The 18464-nt window shown below is 37.6% G+C and overlaps 3 protein-coding genes across 8 annotated transcripts in view; 1 reads left to right on the top strand and 2 right to left on the bottom strand.

The window, feature by feature from the left end:
* Window positions 1-122: 122 nt before the first annotated feature.
* On the bottom strand, window positions 123-1049 carry LOC122567742 (NADH dehydrogenase [ubiquinone] 1 alpha subcomplex subunit 5). Its single transcript, XM_043726671.1, has 3 exons — window positions 889-1049; window positions 532-693; window positions 123-405 (listed from the first exon to the last, which is right to left on the bottom strand). Exons 1-3 carry the CDS (start codon window positions 907-909, stop codon window positions 232-234), a joined length of 357 nt encoding a protein of 118 aa, XP_043582606.1. The 5' UTR covers window positions 910-1049; the 3' UTR covers window positions 123-231.
* A 293-nt stretch (window positions 1050-1342) lies between these two features.
* LOC122567740 (40S ribosomal protein S5) lies at window positions 1343-2946 on the bottom strand. Its single transcript, XM_043726668.1, has 3 exons — window positions 2832-2946; window positions 1810-2182; window positions 1343-1676 (listed from the first exon to the last, which is right to left on the bottom strand). The coding sequence occupies exons 2-3, from the start codon at window positions 2173-2175 to the stop codon at window positions 1392-1394; spliced, it is 651 nt and encodes a 216-aa protein (XP_043582603.1). The 5' UTR covers window positions 2176-2182; window positions 2832-2946; the 3' UTR covers window positions 1343-1391.
* Window positions 2947-3139: 193 nt separating this feature from the next.
* The window catches only part of LOC122567721 (zinc finger protein 608-like), a 32116-nt gene continuing 16791 nt past the window's right edge, over window positions 3140-18464 (top strand). The window contains exons 1-2 of one of the 6 annotated variants that reach the window (XM_043726616.1): window positions 3140-3440; window positions 10076-10849. The gene's annotated coding sequence lies outside the window, so the exon portion shown is untranslated. Of the gene's footprint in view, window positions 3441-9037; window positions 10001-10075; window positions 10850-14233; window positions 14614-18464 lie in introns of those variants that run through there. The other 5 variants (XM_043726613.1, XM_043726615.1, XM_043726612.1 and 2 more) reach the window with 5 other exon arrangements.

Below are 18464 nucleotides of genomic sequence, written 5' to 3'. Positions count from 1 at the left end.
CGCCAAGTTCACACAAATCGAACGCAATTCAATTATTCATAACTAAATGCTTATTCATGTCTCATATTAGCAACTATTTTCTTTAGGAAATACGTACTTGCTATCAACAATAAACACGATCGTTGACAATGCGTTGCTACATGGAAGTATAATTTAATCTATGATTCTATTACATTAACCGATAAGCTATTCGCTTAGTACTATGTACAAATATTTGAAAGATAATTAAAATTATTTGTGAGGGGGCCAAGTCCATTGATGCGGAGGGGCTTTTTCCACCAAGCTTTCCCATGGCTTGTACTCAAACATATCCTGTACCAAGTTCAGTTCATTCTTCGCTTGAAATATTAGTTCCTCGATTTGTCCCTGGTTTATCTTTTCCTCTATAGCAGGAACACTTTCATTCTGCAACGTCAGATATGTACATATTACATCTGTAATTCGATTCGAAATAAAAATATCGTCTAAATATCGTTTTCATCTGATCTAGTATTTAAGAAGTCCTTCTTAGTGGAAGAAGTGAGAAATAACCTGTAATATAATATCGGTCCTTTCCTTAACCAAACTTTCGATAGATTTCCTGTAAATGTAGTCCTGTGGCATCTCATTTACGAGCCGTAAAATTCTTTCATACAATGTACGAAGTTCCACACGAGGATTCAAAGATACAGCGAGTCCAGTTAAGTTTGTTGACTATGAATAAAAAGATATTGTTATTGAACAGAACATGAAGAAAAGGTTTGGGATGTTTATTATAACCATACCGTTACGTTATCGGTATGGTTATGTTTTGAACGAAATGACGGAACCATTTCGACAATGAAAGAGATATTATTCAATTATTTTAGCAAGTTACTAATTATATTAAGTTATACACAGAGACATTACCTTTTTCAATAATCCTGACATGATCGTACATGTACGACCTATTTCTCTGAAATAAAAACCAATTACGCGATCAACTTCCGATTTGACTCAACCTCTAAATTATACAATACGATATATTTTCTGTAGTGGTAACACTGCATCGCTACAACATCGCTATCTCGACAATAAATTGTCAACTACGCTTGGTATGTTCAAATTAAAGAATCATACAATTTCTAAATATCGTTTATAACCCTTCCTTCTTTATCTTAATCGAATCATTCCCTGTTGATTTTGTTTACTTTTGCGTTAGCCTTGTAACAGAATTCGCTCGTTATTTCGTTAACGGACAAAATTATGAAATCGAAGATCGAATAACGTTTATTCGAATAACAATTCGATCTTTCTTTACCATGACGTATCCTTATACATGTAGTATATAAACAAAAAGGTCGAGAAACATATAAAACAAGAATCACTTTAAAGATATATCATTTATTTTATGTTTTCACAAATAAACATGTTTATCGATTAGATTTAGCAACACGTTCGAGTTCGTCTTTCTTTTTAATCGCGTAAGAATTAGACGAACCTTTGGCAGCATTGATGAGTTCATCCGCCAAACATTCGGCAATCGTCTTAATATTACGGAATGCGGCTTCCCTAGCACCGGTACATAATAACCAAATGGCCTGATTTACTCGTCGTAGCGGAGAAACATCCACCGCTTGTCTTCTAACTGTACCAGCACGACCAATACGCGTGGAATCTTCTCTTGGTCCTGAGTTAATGATAGCCGTCACAAGAACCTTCGTACAAACGTAATAAACGTAAAGATAAACGTGTGTAAACGCATTTTCATTCTAATTTTACTTATGTACATATATAAAATAGAATGACCATAGATAATTACAAAAAAAATGACTATAATATATGCATTACCTGTAAAGGATTATCACCCGTTAGCAGGTGAATTATTTCAAAGGCATGTTTTACAATTCTTACTGCCATTAACTTTTTGCCATTATTTCTTCCGTGCATCATTAAAGAATTTGTAAGGCGTTCAACTATAGGACATTGAGCTTTTCGAAATCGTTTCGCAGCATAACGTCCAGCAGAATGTGGTAGATATTTTGCATTTTTCTCTTTTACAGCGATATAGTCTTGTAATGACATATCGTTCACCTGTACATCATCGCAATTCCAACGACCAAATAATTTAATTTCTGGCAATTCAGCAGAAAGTGCCACTGGCAAAGTTGTAGTGGTAGGTACCACTATATCGTCATATGTTTCTATGTCAGCCATGATTTATCTGTAAAATAAAAGTTATCATTAAAAACTTCTTATATGTGTTATTTATATAAATTGTATATTAATAATGCAAAATCATAGATCGCCAATTTTTAGCACTATGTGCATAAATCACAGAGAGAATATATTCATTATTCTGCAAAATGAATATAAAAATTGAAAATTTGAAAAATATTTAACGGATTTAAATATTGCAAACGCTGTTTACTTTTGTTAAATGTCAATCAACGCAATACATTGACACAAATGAGGAAAAAAAGAAAGAAAGTGAAAAAAAGAGAAAGAAATATGTATAAACATTGCTTAGTTGTATAATTAATAAAGTTTGACAGAAATTGTAACAGCGCGAAGTAGTTGAAACGATATAGACATTCAGCGCAATTTCTTCGAAATTGAATGTTTCTAACGTCTTTTCATTGTTATCTATGAAACACCACAACTTTGTTGATATAAAAACTTGTATACGAATAACACGAAGACATGTGGCCATGTGGTCGCGCGTACAAATCGAAACATATTTAGCTGGTAAATAGTAGAACGTATTATACGTTTTTAATCACCGACTATCGTTTATACGTTGCGAATATAATGATATCACTTTTTTCAACACAACTGAACAGGTAAAGTTATCGAATGTTCGAATCCCTTACCATACAAATTTCGTTCACGTCTTCTTTGGAGTAAGCGTGAACAGGAAAAGACCATGACACTAGTGGCGCCTCGACCTGTGACTGCCGGATTTCACATACCCTAGTCAACCTCAACATACAACATGACTATCTTTAATTTCCATATCATATATATTTATGATATAATATGGACTACTTTCACGTATAATTAATTTCCATCGTTTCCCTGATCGATTAATTTTTTGTTATAATGAGGAAGCATGACAAGTTTTCAATATTATAGTCGTTAATTTGACTACCAAGTGTTTACAGTAGTATTGGTAAACGCACAAGCAGAGACGATTGGTTCGTGAGTTGCCATTTTGAGCGTGTATTTATGAGTAATTCTACTTAAATAACATATTATTAGTGAATTTTTGTGATATTCTATTGAGTTGTCATAATTGTTTAAAAGTGCAGATGTGAAACAGTTCGATAATAGTGTACGATCAAGTGTTTGATTTCATATTTGGGGTTAGTACCGGTTACCGCGAGTAAACCGGTACATGTCGAATAGATAAGTTCGCGTCAACTACGAAAGATGTCACTACTAAAAAATCTGGAACAACTTCCGGTCTTTAGAAGGAAACGGTAAGTGTTATTTGTATTTTTATATTTGTCTCTAATTTACATTTAGACATGATACTACGCGTCGGCAGTAAATGAATTTCATTTCTCCAAGAATTATGTATATCAGATAAGTGTATTGCGCGACCTATCCATGTTCTTACAAAGTATGTAGTTACCCAGGTAGTAAGATATACGACATTGTACTTGTGAAAACAAGCAATTAATGTATCAGAAGGAGAAAGAGAGATAGATAGATAGAGAGAGAGAGAGATAGAGAGAGAGAGTGAGAGGAGAGGGTGGGCGACAATGAAGGGGGGCGGGCGGTAAGAATAGCTAAGTACGAAAATTTAAATATTATATCAATTATTTCATATATTACAAGAATATTGTGACCATTGCAATTCAATAAAAAATTAAAGATAAAGTAAAGATCGTAAAGATAGATACAATTTTATACTTGAGTGATGAATGAATTGGTTTGGTAAGAAAATATGTATCGCGAATAATTTGCAATGTCATGTTAATAACAATATCAATATTACAATAAAGGAAAATAAAAGGAAAGAAACAAGAATGAGAACAGATTGTCGTCGAATAGTTGAATTTACTACCACGATTTAAGAATGAATTTGTATTGGAAGTTAGGTTTCTAAATTTGTTCTAAGATTTGACCTGGCTCTAAAGGTTCTGTCATTAAGGAAAGTACTCGTCATCGGCGAAAAGTATTCATTCATTAAAGTCATAAATAGTAGAACGTAGTCATAAAGTTCGTAAATTTGTTTGCTAATATACAGTTAACAGGATAAATTCGAAATTGAGGGACTATTAACAATAAATCAGAATGACGTGGAATTTAGCCCGGCTTGGATCTGCATCTAATTCAGCTGGTGTTTTTCTTTCAATGGAAGCAACGCGGTGAAAAGTAGAAGGGCACCGATAGCCGAATCGTGGGAGGGTTCGAACATGGGGTGTATCCTAGCAACTTACCGAACCGCTAGAGGGTAGTCGTTCAGTGACGTAGCTACAGATTTCCTACCTGCTGTATCGACTATTTTATAGATATTCTGTAATTGTTCTTCTTCATTTTCTCGATGTATAGAACCGACCGTCTATTCGTTGGCAACGTTAACCTTTCGCTTACCGTTATCTTTTATTACCACAACAAACTTGTGCCATAAAATGTACTAATGTAATACACAGAATAACGAAGGGAAGCGGAGAGAGCTTTAATTTGCTTTCAAGCGTGTATGCGTATGCGCATGCGTACACAGTGTACACTTGTGTACATTCATTAGTATTGTATGAAATGATCTGTGAAGAGAAGGGACAAGGTAAAGCTGTAAATGGATTTCACAGAGAAGAAGGAAATTTATTAGGGGACAAGGGTATATGGAACGTTGGAAAAAGTCAAAGTAGGAGAAAATGTGCCAAGTACAGATGAACGACCATTTCATCCTATGTAGTCGTATGACGAACCAAATAGTTTATGTCTCTACTCCCTGCAGATTCGATACTCTCTATAACGATTCGATGAGGTAATTTGTCCTAAAGCAAGAATTATGGAGCGATCTGTCGATTGATTCATTGAGTAAGGACGTGTAAAAATTTCCATAATTTCGAGTAATTATGCCGTAAGGGTAACAAACTAAACTACCAGACCAGGGTTACAAACTAAAGAACCAGAAAAATACGCGGAGGATAAGAAAGGAAAGGAAAGTAAAGTAAATGCTTACCTACAATTTTGTACACAAAAGAGAAACGTTAAGTGGGTTTCGGGCATTTGTATAGAGCAGTTAGTATTTACAAAGCGGATAGACGAGGTAGAAACTAAATTTCGAACCTAGGGGGAATTTAACTGGTGTAACGGCAATGAAACTACGAAATCGGTGTGTGAAGTAGATGGAAGATACGAGCACAAAGGACACGCGAGGGGGTGAGAAAGATGAGTGAAAGAGAACTGTGCGCGCGAGGGGGTTGACAAGACCACATGCTGCGAATACTCTTCTCGCGTAGTACTGTCCCCTATCTTTTTCTCCCCTAGTTCTCCCCTCTCTTTCTTCTATGCTTCATACTCCACGCTCCCTTTTCCTTTGCATTCCCCTTGCCTATTACCTTTCGTTCGCGCGTCCTTTCTCCCATCCACTTCTCCGCACACGCATCCACTGTCAGTCCTGTCCGATCTGCTCTCCGACGTTTCAACTAGGCTTCTGCTTCTACTTCTGCTTCTGCAACGCCCCACTCACACTAAACTTGCATCGAATCTCTTCTACACCAAGCAAATTGTAATTTCAAGTCCTATCGTGTTTATACACGACTTTAAGTATTTGTTGCAAAGATAAGTAATTGATATTAATTTGGATATTAACAAAACTAACTGTAATTCAATTAGCGAATGCGTTATATTCGAAGCAGTTGGTCTCGATATTTTTTATCGTGCTGAAATAGATTTCGAGAAACGCAAGATTCTCGTCCACGTTTTTTATAGTTCAATGATTGTAGAAAATACTGAAAAGGGGCTGGAGAACGAGACAGATGGAAAAGGTTATTAAATGAATGTTGATGTTGGAACAAGATAGCGATGACACTACGCTCCTAGTTAATGTTGTAGAAAGTAAAAAGAAAAGAAACGTACAGCAGTAAGATAAGTGTAGCTTTGGTAATGGTTCAACGAAACCCGGACGCGATGTAACCAAATCAATGCAACGTCGATTTGAGTCGAATCGAATCGAGTTTACGAGACACTAAACTTTTCGAATGAAAACGATCGCATCGAGAAATTCTACATTATAGCATCCGCGAGGATCGACAACGCCACGCCCATCCGGATATCGATTCGTTGACAACGTTGCTTTTCGCTCGTGGCTCGGACATACCAAACTTGGGACAGTGAACATTGTCGTCCTTTCTAATTCTCCTCTTTTCATTTTTTTCTTATTTTACTTCAAACCGCTGTCCTTGTGTCGTAAAGATTTCTCGCGAATCGATTGCAGAAAAAGACAAGAAGAATAAAGAGAAGAGACTGGAAAAAAATATCGAGCTAAGATCTACATTGGGAATCCTCGGAGAAAATTTGCTTTACTTCGTGCAAGTTTCGATGTTCGAAAAAAAAAAAAAATTGTTTTACGGAAGAGCATTTCATAAGTCATCATCGACCACTCTTGCGATGTTGATATTGGTTTCGCTTATCGAAAGTAGCAATGTCACTGTGTTTCAAACGTCTCTTCTCTATCGAATACAAATATGTAACAACGGAATAAACAATATTTTACAAAGTAACATAATTTCGTTCGATATATGATGATTTCTTCGTTTCGTTGTATAGCATTCAATCATTGACACTTTTACGAGGGACTAACTGTTGAGAGGTTGTATACGAAAGAGGGGGAAGAGAAAGGGGAGAGAAAGGAATTGAACACGAAGAGAGAAACACAATCAAGGCGTAAAATTTTACCTCAATTGCTTGGAAGCTTAATGAAAACTTTTATCTAAACAGATATTGTCATTTGTTATTATTGTTCTGATACTTTGTTTCTTCTGAGAAAAATTAATCTGTAAATGGTGTAAGCAAGGATATATATATATACATATATGTGCCTGGAATGAACAGGATCGGTATATCGTAAAGAAGAGGCATTAAAATTTACCTCACAGCTCGTTTTTACCGCATTTATTACTGCTTCAAACCCAGTAAGTAATTATACGTAGATATACTATTTACCGTGATGTAGTGAGAAGATCATCGATCGTTTTGAGAGTTTGAACAAATTATGTTGTAAATTTTTGTATTTGTAATAATGCACGGAAATATCGTCGCATTTTAATAACACTATGCATAATAAAATCGAAATACGAACAAGTGGTAGCTTTCTTTTTTCTTCCTTTTTAATCGATCAAATCGGGTTATAATTAGATGTCTGTAACTGTCATGTAAATGACTCAAGACTCGAAATGTTTCAAACATGGGTATAATGAGATTGAAAGAATAGCAAAAAGAAGAATAAAGTAAGGATGGGTTTTCGTGAACAGCATAATTACTCATAGAAGTATAATATACGGAATGAATTTTGGTGGTAGATTTGTCTGGTAGCTTGAAAAGGTCAAGTTCCTCTAAAGCTATCATTAATGGAACTGCTACGTCCGTTTACTCTTAGCCACGATCCACGTCGTACGGTTCATTATGGGAACTAAGAATCGTCGACGAGAAAGAGATGGTACTCGAGAAGAACCAACCGAATGAGCGAACTTGAGTATGCACTATGCACGTGTGTGTGGATATATAGAAGGGGGGAGCAGAAAAAGTAAAGTGACGTGGTGTCGATGCTGAGTGGGGAAGTTCTGACAAGGAGAGACAATAGGGAAGAAAGAAGAGCAATGGAGCAATGGAGAGAAACAAAATGTTCTGTACCAGCTATGGATAGGATCTTGAAGAACATACATTACGAAACTGCCAAGGATCAAAGTCAATGTATATACAAGTTGATCCGATCGGTTTATCGCATACGTTATACAAAGTATCGTATAAATATCAATAATGAAGATGTACTTAAAAAAAAGGAAAAGAAAACAGTATAATTGTTCTATGAAATTCACGATAAAGATAAAATCTTTTGTAAAACCATATTTTGGATGAATGTGGTGGCTGCGTCGAACAAGTTTGATTCGACTTATCTGAAGTTGAATTTTCCTATCGAGTAATATGTATGAAAGGCTCATGTAAGAAAATACATCGAGATTACATATAAAAGGAGTATTAAAAAGGGAGAAAGACAGAGAGAGAAAGAGATTTTTGTTTCGATGTACATATATATGTATACACACTGCTAACAATCAGGGCTGCTTTTGACGAGGAAAACCAGGAGAAGATGGTGAGGAGAAGGAATAGGAGGTGAAGGAGGAGGAGAAGGAAGAGTAGGAGGAGGGTATCTAGCTCCTTCGGGCTCCTTCGTGTCCCTTCGTACTTCTCCACGCTCCTTCGGCTTCTTTTCTTCTTTCCGGGTTTTGCCACGCTCACCGTGACACCACACGGCCTTCGGTAGAAGACGACGGAGGACGCCTGTGCAGAACCCTCGCCCTGCTTCTAACGGTTGGCCAGCACCGGAAATCAACGACCAGGCGCCCCTTTCCTTATCTTTCATTTTCTTTTTCTTTTCTGTTGCTTTAGTTTCCTTCCTTTATTTTCTCGCCGCATATTCACATCTGCTTCTATGCAGTTAAAACCCTCGATATATCTTCGAACAAGAAAAAACTATCTACACTTCTTAAGGTAACCTTTTATGTTTCAAGCACCCAAAACGTGTTACTTTTGATTAAGAAAAATAAGAAAATTACGTATCTAGTAATGAATAAAATGACAATGTTCATAATAAAATAAAATATGAATTCATAAAATTCAAACGGTACAACATAATATTTATCGATACAATATTAATCGGAAATTAGCAAGCCTATATATATAAATGTGAAAGATATCCTGCAGATCGATACAACTTTTACCGCAAATAGCGCTCGTAATATGTAAAACGAAGTGAAATTTTTTAATCTGTTAGAAATTATTTGTATGGTGAGATAATGAAAAAAAGCATTGGTTCCTTGTTCATAAGGGAAGAGAAGGGCAACCAGAGCGATAGGTACGGTCCTATCCGAAGTTTGCCGAATAGAGTCGAGGATAACCGATCTTGGTGGAGGCCCGTAGCCATGTGTTGCGGTCTGCCGTGAGTGCTTTCTGACAAGGGAGGTGCGGTGTCTGCGTTTTTTCTTTACTGATCGCAGGCCAGAAAACCGGGATTTTTCGAGTAAACAGAAGAGGTACGTGCAATTACAGTACGTTGGGATATTATCGGTAAGATTCGAAAGTGTTCAAGTGGAAGAAAAACTGGATATTTGGAAAAGAAAGTGTGTATATTTCTCGCGCGGCGTCGGCCGAACGAAACGACGACGACGAAGAAGGAGCTCTGCTTCGTCTCTCAATGTATACACGAGTCTACGGTCGGTATGTGTGTTTGTTTGTGAGAGTGCGCGATCGAAACGAATAGCACCGATCCGGAGCAGTTGAAGACCGGTAGACGTTCACGTACGCAGCCACTGAGAAACACGGAGGCATTGAGTGGAAACGAAGAAAGAGAGAGTGCGCATGATAATCGTATCCTCGATAGCTGCCAGATAAAGACGCACAGGGTGCTGCGTGCAACTTCTCTCTTTTACACGTACACGTATATATACAGGAACACGTATACTAAACACAAGAACGCGCGCGCGCGCGCATACACACGCATATATACACGTATACAAACACGACACGCACGCAAACTTATGCACGTATTATATTCTTTCATTCTCGCTCTCATGGATGCTCTGTTCTTTTCCTTCCTTTCCCTTTTTCATCCTGGTGTTTCTATCTTTCTCGATAACTCCGTCTCTGTGTCTGTTTTTGCGTGTGTAGCAGGGTGAGCACGCGAGCAAACGACAAACGAACGAATGCGCACGGGCATGTTCGTTCTGTGTTGGTATTAACATCCCGTTCGTTGTGTTTTGTGTATTCTGTTTGTAGCAAATGTCGCCCAGACGTATACTAACTATCGCAAGTATGGCTGGTTGATGGAACACGAGGATGCCAGTTTTATAATTTTTAGCTACACGGTATCTTTTTGTCTGTGCAGAAGTGAAAGAAGAGGAGGAGAAGGCAGCTATCGAATCTATTGGGGCCTGCGAATGTTGGTCGCGTAAAGGGGACTCGCGTACGATGTACGCGTCCTCGGACTTCGGGAAAGTGCTACGTATGTTCGTTCCTTCGTCGTGTGTACGTGTTTATCGTGTGTGACGAAAAGTAGTGCACGATCGCTATGTGTTAGCTTATTAGATTGCTATGTGTTAAAGAGGATCTTAATAGGAGAATATAGTAACATCAGTGGAAAAAGAGAAAGAAAGAAGAAAAGGAGATGCAAGGTGAAACAAGTGAGCGAGAGTGAAGGTGGACGGGGTACACGCATCGGTTAGTTAACGCTACTACCGAAAAAGAAGAGGATCGCGCGTAGCGTCGCATGGATAATCGAGCCTGTACACTGTACACTGTACACGATGCAAAGTGCGTACAACAGAGAGTATCTATGTGTCCGTGCGAGCGTGCGCGAACGCGACCGCCTGTGTATTTAAACGTATCGAGATCTGGTTGAGTGATTCGTCCCTAGTGTGTTCGCGTTTATGCGTGGGAACGAGGTCGCGAGGTGAATTTTCTACGCGCCACGAGACACTCGACAATACTGGAAAATTAATCATCTCTCTTCGAATTGGATTACCTTTTGGGATACACCACTTTCGATGAATTCGTATGAACGATAACACGAGACAACATCGATGAAACAAAAGAAAAGAAAGAGTGGATTTTTGAAACGATCAACGCAAATTTGTCCAGTCTTCGATACAAGCGCACGATGGTAAGAAGCTTGTAAAAGTATTTCCATCGATTTATACAACGTTGTACTTTTCATTCGTACGTCGTGTACACATTTTTATCGGACGCGTATATATTCACCACTTGCTGATGCGTGATGTGTCGCATTGTGTCGTATCGCTTCGTCTCGTCTCGTCCCGTGTCGTCCCGTGTCGTCCCATTTCGTCCCGTTTCGTTCCGTTTCGTCTCGTCGCATCTCGTCTTGTTTCGTCTCGTCTCGTCTCGTCTCGTCTCATGTAGTATGGTATAGTGGCGTGGCATAGCGCGTGTGCGTACTTGCGTGTATACTTACTTTCGAGTGTGTGCAACTTGCGTGGAGTTGTTGCAAGCCAGAGCAAAGCCGGTACGCGACATATACATACATACATACATACATACATACATACATACTTACATACATGTGTGTTACACGTACGTACGCACGTTCTTCAATTTCGAATCGTACCAGTAGCATTTCTTTGGTTTGTCTTCTTCAGAGTCGGTATCTTGTCGAGTCGGATTCGTGGCTTATTTGTACACGCACAATCTACATTCTGACTACTTTCGGTCGTTTTCAGCGTTTTTAGTATGGTTAGGTGTAAAGTAATGTTTCGCGCAATACTATTATCACAAAGCACACGGTGTCATGCAACGATGCGACACGGTGGCTTACGATCGATTACGATCATAATGGATGCGGCCTCGTCTTTGCGTCTTTAATTCGAGAGTTTACTAGGTCGTCTTTACAAGTGTCTCAATTAGTTTTCGAAATTTCACACTCATTTTACAAATCCATTTTCTATTTAAACACAATTTAATTAACAAAAGATCCTATGTTTCAACGGATCCTGTCCCCTGTATATCAATGTAAAAAATGAAATCTGATCTCGAGATTCGCGTATAAAATACGAAGATAGGGAATAAATTAGTCTTTGATCAACTTTTTATTACGCAGAAATAGGACATAGGTAAATAAACGGAAGCAAACAAAAAGTTTTGATATACCGTAAATAGATGATGTTCTATTGTATCTTTCTAGCAAACTTGCGAATAAACACTGTTAGGTCTGTGATTATTTCCTTTTGGCTGAGTAATTTAGGTATTAGTGTAAGCTGCTTGATACGTAAACACAAGTTAAAAGATAAACAATGACCTTGTTTTGTTTTACGTAATAATACGACGAATTTAACGTATATCTTTGTTGTGATATCAAAAACTTACATTCGTTTTATGAAAGCGAGACGAGTTTATTCGAAATGATAGTTTTTGTTAAGATTGATCGTTGAGATGGATCGATACGATAACGTACCGTCATAGCGATGTTTTTCATACAAACACCGATCACGGTTCATCCAAGAGCTGTCTGTCCCCCATTACACACCGTTTCACTGTTTTATTTTTCGAAGAGTCGTTGAGCTAGCGATTAGAAAGGATGTCGTTGAATTCTACCGCGTGCCACTATATTCTATCTTCTATGATTATATATGTGCAATATAATACTATATAAAGTATAATTAATCGGTGATCTTTAATGGATAAGTTGCCGTAGCAATTACATACTTCCATTTATCTCGTAACGGCTCTCGCTAACGGGTTCTCGCTAATGGCAATAGTGAGGTTTTCGAGTAAAGCGATGTATGTAATTACAATTCGTTCATTTGACCATCATGTGACAGCGTAGAGGGGACAAAGAGGAAAAGAATACCGGGAGTTGAAAAGATTCTTGCAAAGACTACATAATTAGCAATTATCGTCGATAGGCATCGTTGTTACAAACCTCGAAGCGTTGCTAATGAGCGAGTTAAATCATCGTTATGAAATAAAAAATCAATCCTCGCAATCGTCCACGTGTTACTCGTGTTTTCACGGTTCATTCAATGCGTTTAATTACTCGCTTTAGTTTATTTTTAACTTGTTTATCCTATGCATTTTTTATGATAAACTTGCTCGTCAGTCGCATTTGCTCACTGACGAATACGATATAGGTACATATCTGAAACAAGGAGGTAATGCATTTTATATTTGAATCTATAAATGGTTTTTAGAGAATGCATATTCTATTCGATAAGTTCGGAATATTCTCCGATTAGCAGCTATTATACGTAACACTGTGCTTCGCACCATTCAATTTTCTTTCTGTTTTTTCTATTTAATTACAAATATCGAATTTACAACAACATCGTGTCATCTGATATTTCGTTGGATATTTTCGTCATTCGATCTAGATTTCTAATTTTCGCTGATAACGATAAGGACACTCTCCCTCTTTAGAAATAACAAAATATCGCGTTGCTTATAAACGATCGAGAAACAATGACAAGTATAAAGTTCATTTTAATTAGCGAGAAGTATGGTACATTGGTATAATCTTCGGTATTGATTAAATGGCTGACCTTAGACGAACGGGTCATCAAACAGCCGTCGTATTCTTAACGATAACCTTTGTTCGAAAAAAATCACTTTTTCTTAATATCGATATGTTATTGCTAATTAAAGCGGTAAAAAGCGAAGTAGAATCGACGCTAAAGGCGGCCATAAGCAAACTTTTGATCAAAACTGTACTGGATGAACTACAGAACGATATCTGATATAGAATTGTCCCGATGTACAAATCGTTCGATCGTTTAAACGCAACGGTATATTAAGAAATTTACATCATGGGACAAGGTACATGCATTCTCACGTGTTTTCTTTTAAATGATGCCATTTTCGTAAACTAAAAAGGCGTAATTGTACGAAGAAACGCGTGGGGTAAAGCGAATTACGGGCAATACTTTCCCAGGGTAGAATGTCGGGTCTACGGGCAAGCACAAAATGGCTGCCAGCAGGAACGATCGACCGTGCGTGCGTGCGAGCAAGCGAGTTAGGAGATGTTGTTTCTTCTCCTTTGCCCCCCTTTCCCATCCTCCGTTTCTTCCTACCTTTATATGTGTATACATATACAAAACGTGTGCGCTCGCACACACACACGCGCGCGCACACACACATAGGGCTTGCATCTCTTCTCGTTTATGCTCGTTTACTACTACTCGTACATATCATCTCCTTGTTTTTCCCTTTAACCATATAATATCTTTTTTCGTTCACAAGATATAGTACCATCCCCTGTGCTTCTTCTTTACCTTTGCTCTTTAGCTCTTTCTGGTATCTCTTTAGGTTCCCGATCGGACTGTCCTTTCCTCTCATACGAATAACACGATAGCGCACATAGAAACGTGATTTTCTTGTTTGTGCAGTTTTACAGTCGAAGCTATTGGAACGGTATCGCGTTGTATACATTTCGTTCGATTCTTATGCGCAATAATTATGTACATACTTCGTCAGGTTGCCGTGTCGGCTACGTCGAATAGATAAGAATTTGTCATCGGTGCTATTTTCAGTATTGTTTTGAAAGACCGTATATCCACGATACTGCTATAGTCTTTTAGTTTCTCTCTTTCTTGTTTTTCTTATTCTACAAGAAAATAGACATTTACGATTAAATGAATAATAACACGATAAAATAGAATCGATTGGAGTAAAACGGAAAGGTTGCAGGAAAGATTGACTGGAAAGATGGAAATAAAGGGAAATGACAATATGTGTCGTGAAACGGAAGTTAAGTCGCATAGCATGGCACGTGCATGTGTATGTCGATGGCAGTGAAACTCGTATGGATATGTTAGCGATGCCAGCACAGGGCTGCTTGTGGCTCTCGCAACGTTCCACGATGACCACATATGTACTAATTACGAAGCGTAACCAGCCAAGTTACAGTATTCACGTCATGTATGTATATTAGCTACATGTATATTATATATAAGGACCACATCACATATATGTCAGTTTTTTGACAGTAGCGTTATTTGTGTTTCCTATCGCGTTCGTGTCCTTCAAAGCTTTTTAACATTTATTTTACTTATTAATAAGTCAAGTCAACTCCTAATGCGCTTATAGTTTGTGAAGTTTCTTCATTCAATTTGTTCCAAGAAAGTTAAGTATTGAGCATAATATTTTATATCTATATTTTATTGTATTTATTTACTTAATATATATACGGAAATGAATCCCCAGTAGAGTACCGTAATAGTCAGTGTAAAGTATATAAAGAACGCCAGTTCAACAACAAAAAGTAGAAAGAAAAAGTAAGAAACAGCAGATGTAAAAGACATAAGAAGATAAGAGATAATGAGAAAGAAGGATGGAAGGAGAGACGTGTCCTGCAGGCATTACCTGCAAGATTCCGTAAATGCGAGATTTGGATGTATTGATAAAATCGTAGAAAATGTCCAAAGCGTCGCCACATATGTTCGCGACATTGCATATACGGTTAACTGGATACAAGATGGAGAAATTTGAGCAATATCTATATGCAAGAAATGGTTGCGTTGATCATAGTGGTCTTATGGGTGCGTACAAGTTGATTAGTTCCAGGAGCTGAGGATAACAGATGGTTTCATTAATAAGTCTAAAGAGGAAGAGACGGTCTGAAGCAATTCTCACGAGTGACTTCAACTTTAGCTCATTTATTTATGCTTTATTACTCATACAGAAAATCTAAGAAAGCGATGTTGAACGCATTAAATATAAGGTGCTGTTTGTGTTTAGCGCGGTGTGGTGACCAAATAACCGCAGAAAAACAAATTATTTTGAAAATAACTGTTCTGCCTTGTCAGTTCGTTGTCGCGCGTAACGCGAAATAAATGGTAAAAATGTTAAAATTTCAATATTGTTAGTACAGTAAAGGCGCAAGTATTCGCTCGTTTTTTTTTTGCTGGAAAACATAGATACAGTAAATATAGTCAAACAAGACTAATCAACTAAGTGCCAACAGCTATCGTTTGAACGTATAGCGAAAGTTGCGCAGTTGTTAAATCAAACGATTTGGTTTTTGTGGACGATCGAAAGAATAATTTCTTTTACCGTCTGCCCCAAATAACGCAAATTACCATCACGAACATCGATTAGCTCGTATCTCTTTTACGAATATTATTTTTATGGGTTTCAACTATTGCGACGATGTTTCGTTATCGGAACGCTTAGAATATACGCAGATACGCGAGCGGTATACAAATATTACACGGTACGATTTTATTTATTGATGTAGACGAGAGGAAGTAATTGCTACGACGAAACGATCAAGGATAGCGAGGAATAACATTAACGCTTCATATATAATGAATCATTGGTTATAATCAAATAAGATAATTTCTAAAAAACATTCTGATCTTTCCGTCGCGTTGATTAATAAATACGCATATCGGTATATCTCGTTGGCTATTTTATATGAAAGAAACGAGATTACTCGCGACAGTCTCTTAGCTTATTGGCGTATAAAAAGTGGACTTTATTAAAAGAGAGCGAGGTACATCATACAAATTGCATTTGATAAAAGCTTTTTACTTTAAAAGATTATGATCAAAATTTCGGAACACGTTGTAAAAGTTTGTTATCATTCACTGCTGGCAAATTATTTTGTGTGAACTCGGCGATAGAAAATAAGTAATAAATTGAAAATCTTTCTCGAGAGGTGGGACGATCAAAGAACGATCGATTTAGCTTAATCGTTGATTATAGCATATCTGTAGCGACGTGCAAGGAGAACGGAAAAGGAAAGAGGGAAAAAGAAAGCGATAAAAGATTGGCGTTTTTCCAAAGGATCATCAGCAACGGTGCGGTATGGTCGATGATATTGGCGAGTTTTTGGAAACGAGCAAGTGACTGGTAGAGTGAAGCGACGGTAGCGTGATTCTTCGTCTTGGTCGTTTCTTCTTTATCTGTCTCTCTCGGTGCATTTCGTCTTACCTCAGCTCGCCCTGGTTCACTGTAGCGTGGCAGACTTTCGGGCTAAAACGTCACGTAGTCATCAGCCCTTCTCCTCGTGCAGTTCTTCGCCTGTTTCGTAGCTGTTTACTTACCTTGACTCGATAAACGTCAAACGCGCACGAGTCATATAGATTTCGATGTCGAACTATTTTTCAGGCAATGCTATTGGACATTGGTACTAATATTTATTAGCCATAAATATCGCCTCTCCGCCCATGTGTAACAACGTCCATACTATATTTTTCTTTCAACTAACCATTTTGTAGTTTTCGAACAAGCTCGGACAACGAAGCGTTTAAAAAATCGATACTAATCAAGGAAAGCCGGTTGTCTCGAATGTCCACAAGACTGACATTGGAAGTCATCATTTTCCTTTGCCGAGAAAATCCACCTCTTCAAATATTAGATCTAGAGAAATAAAATATAAATAAAAAATATCTACCGTTTTGACGCGTGTACAACGATATGGGACACGCGTAATAAGTGCATCCTACAAAAACGTCAAATCGTTTTGTTCTGCGCCATTGTTCCACGCCATTGTTCTACGCCGTGTCTTCCTTTTTCTCTTTTTTCTTTCCTCTTGCTCTTACTTCCTCGTCAATCTTTTCGCATATTTTCGTTCTTCGTTATTCATAACGATCGATACTTATGGAATTGACCTTGCGAGACGGAAAATATAAAACGGACTGCACGTTTCGGATATATCGTCATTACCGACTTAATTTATTTTATTCGACGCTCTGTTTGTTTATAAACTCGAAACTCATAGTCCTACATTCGTAAAAAAAGTTTGATCAATATGTCGTAATAGATCAAGGTCTAATTTCGTGTTTGGTTGCTTTTAGAATGTTTCACAAGACAAACACATTTTGTAGAAATCACATTTCTCATCATTGACAAATCACATACTTATGTAGTGGTTAACGTATAATGTCGCGGAACTGGTTTATTACGCAAGCGCAGTGATCTCTCTCTTTCAAAGTTCCCTTCTAACCGATTATAAGATGCCACTCAGGCGTGTTTGTCTCGCTCATCGTATATTCAAGTATACTGGGTGCTGCTACTGTTGTTGCTATTGTTGTTACGGTCATCGACTCGCTTCGTCGTAAAAAAATCGTCACGACCTTGTGTTTCCAAAATTTACATGGACGAGCGAACACAGAGCACCGGTTGCTGGTAGTATCGTTGCATAATTAAGAGTAGAGGAAAGAAACGTATTTACAATCTCTTTGATTTTTAATCTGCTTTTTCAATGTCCAAGGATACAAGAAAGTAAATCACTTCTGTACGTATATCGCGACGTTTCTAGGAAGTTTCTTCGATAATTATATGTATAGAAGAGCGCCCACCTCATTGATTTCAATGATCTTCGGATATATTGTTAGTGGGCCTATAACCGCCGCTCGGCTTTACTTTCCCAGATATTCATAAAAATATCTTTTACTATTTTTTATCTGAGCGTGGATTAGACCTGAATTAGCTTTTATACAGGAATACGATGATATTATATGTGCGTAGCTAAGCTAAGGCGAATTCCTCCCTTATCTCCCTGTAGTTACAGATTGAACGCATCGTGGTACGAATACATCTATAATATCATTATACATGTCCGTACGTACAGCTAACCCCAAATCTAATCCACGGTATGATAAAAAGTGGCACAAACATTTGTACGAATACGTGGCAAACTAAAGCCAAGCGGCGGTTATAAGCATAGAAAAATGTAATTCAGAATGTTGATCTTAATAACATATTTGAAAATCACTGTAATCGGTAAGGTAGGCTTTCTTCTATATATAATTAAAAGTAGCCTG

The sequence above is a fragment of the Bombus pyrosoma genome, linkage group LG5 (genome assembly GCF_014825855.1).
Source record: "Bombus pyrosoma isolate SC7728 linkage group LG5, ASM1482585v1, whole genome shotgun sequence".
In the NCBI taxonomy this organism is placed as follows: Eukaryota; Metazoa; Arthropoda; class Insecta; order Hymenoptera; family Apidae; genus Bombus; species Bombus pyrosoma.
This window is presented reverse-complemented; position numbering and strand designations above follow the sequence as displayed.

What these genes read in the sequence shown, in the direction of transcription:
- LOC122567740 (XM_043726668.1), bottom strand. Translation starts at nt 2,175, where the DNA reads ATGGCTGACATAGAAACATATGACGATATAGTGGTACCTACCACTACA. An exon ending in CGGGTGATAATCCTTTACAG is followed by an intron (nt 1,677 to 1,809) that starts GTAATGCATATA and finishes GTTTGTACGAAG; the next exon opens with GTTCTTGTGACGGCTATCAT.
- LOC122567742 (XM_043726671.1), bottom strand. Translation starts at nt 909, where the DNA reads ATGTCAGGATTATTGAAAAAG. An exon ending in TGTCAGGATTATTGAAAAAG is followed by an intron (nt 694 to 888) that starts GTAATGTCTCTG and finishes TTTTATTCATAG; the next exon opens with TCAACAAACTTAACTGGACT. An exon ending in GGACCGATATTATATTACAG is followed by an intron (nt 406 to 531) that starts GTTATTTCTCAC and finishes CTGACGTTGCAG; the next exon opens with AATGAAAGTGTTCCTGCTAT.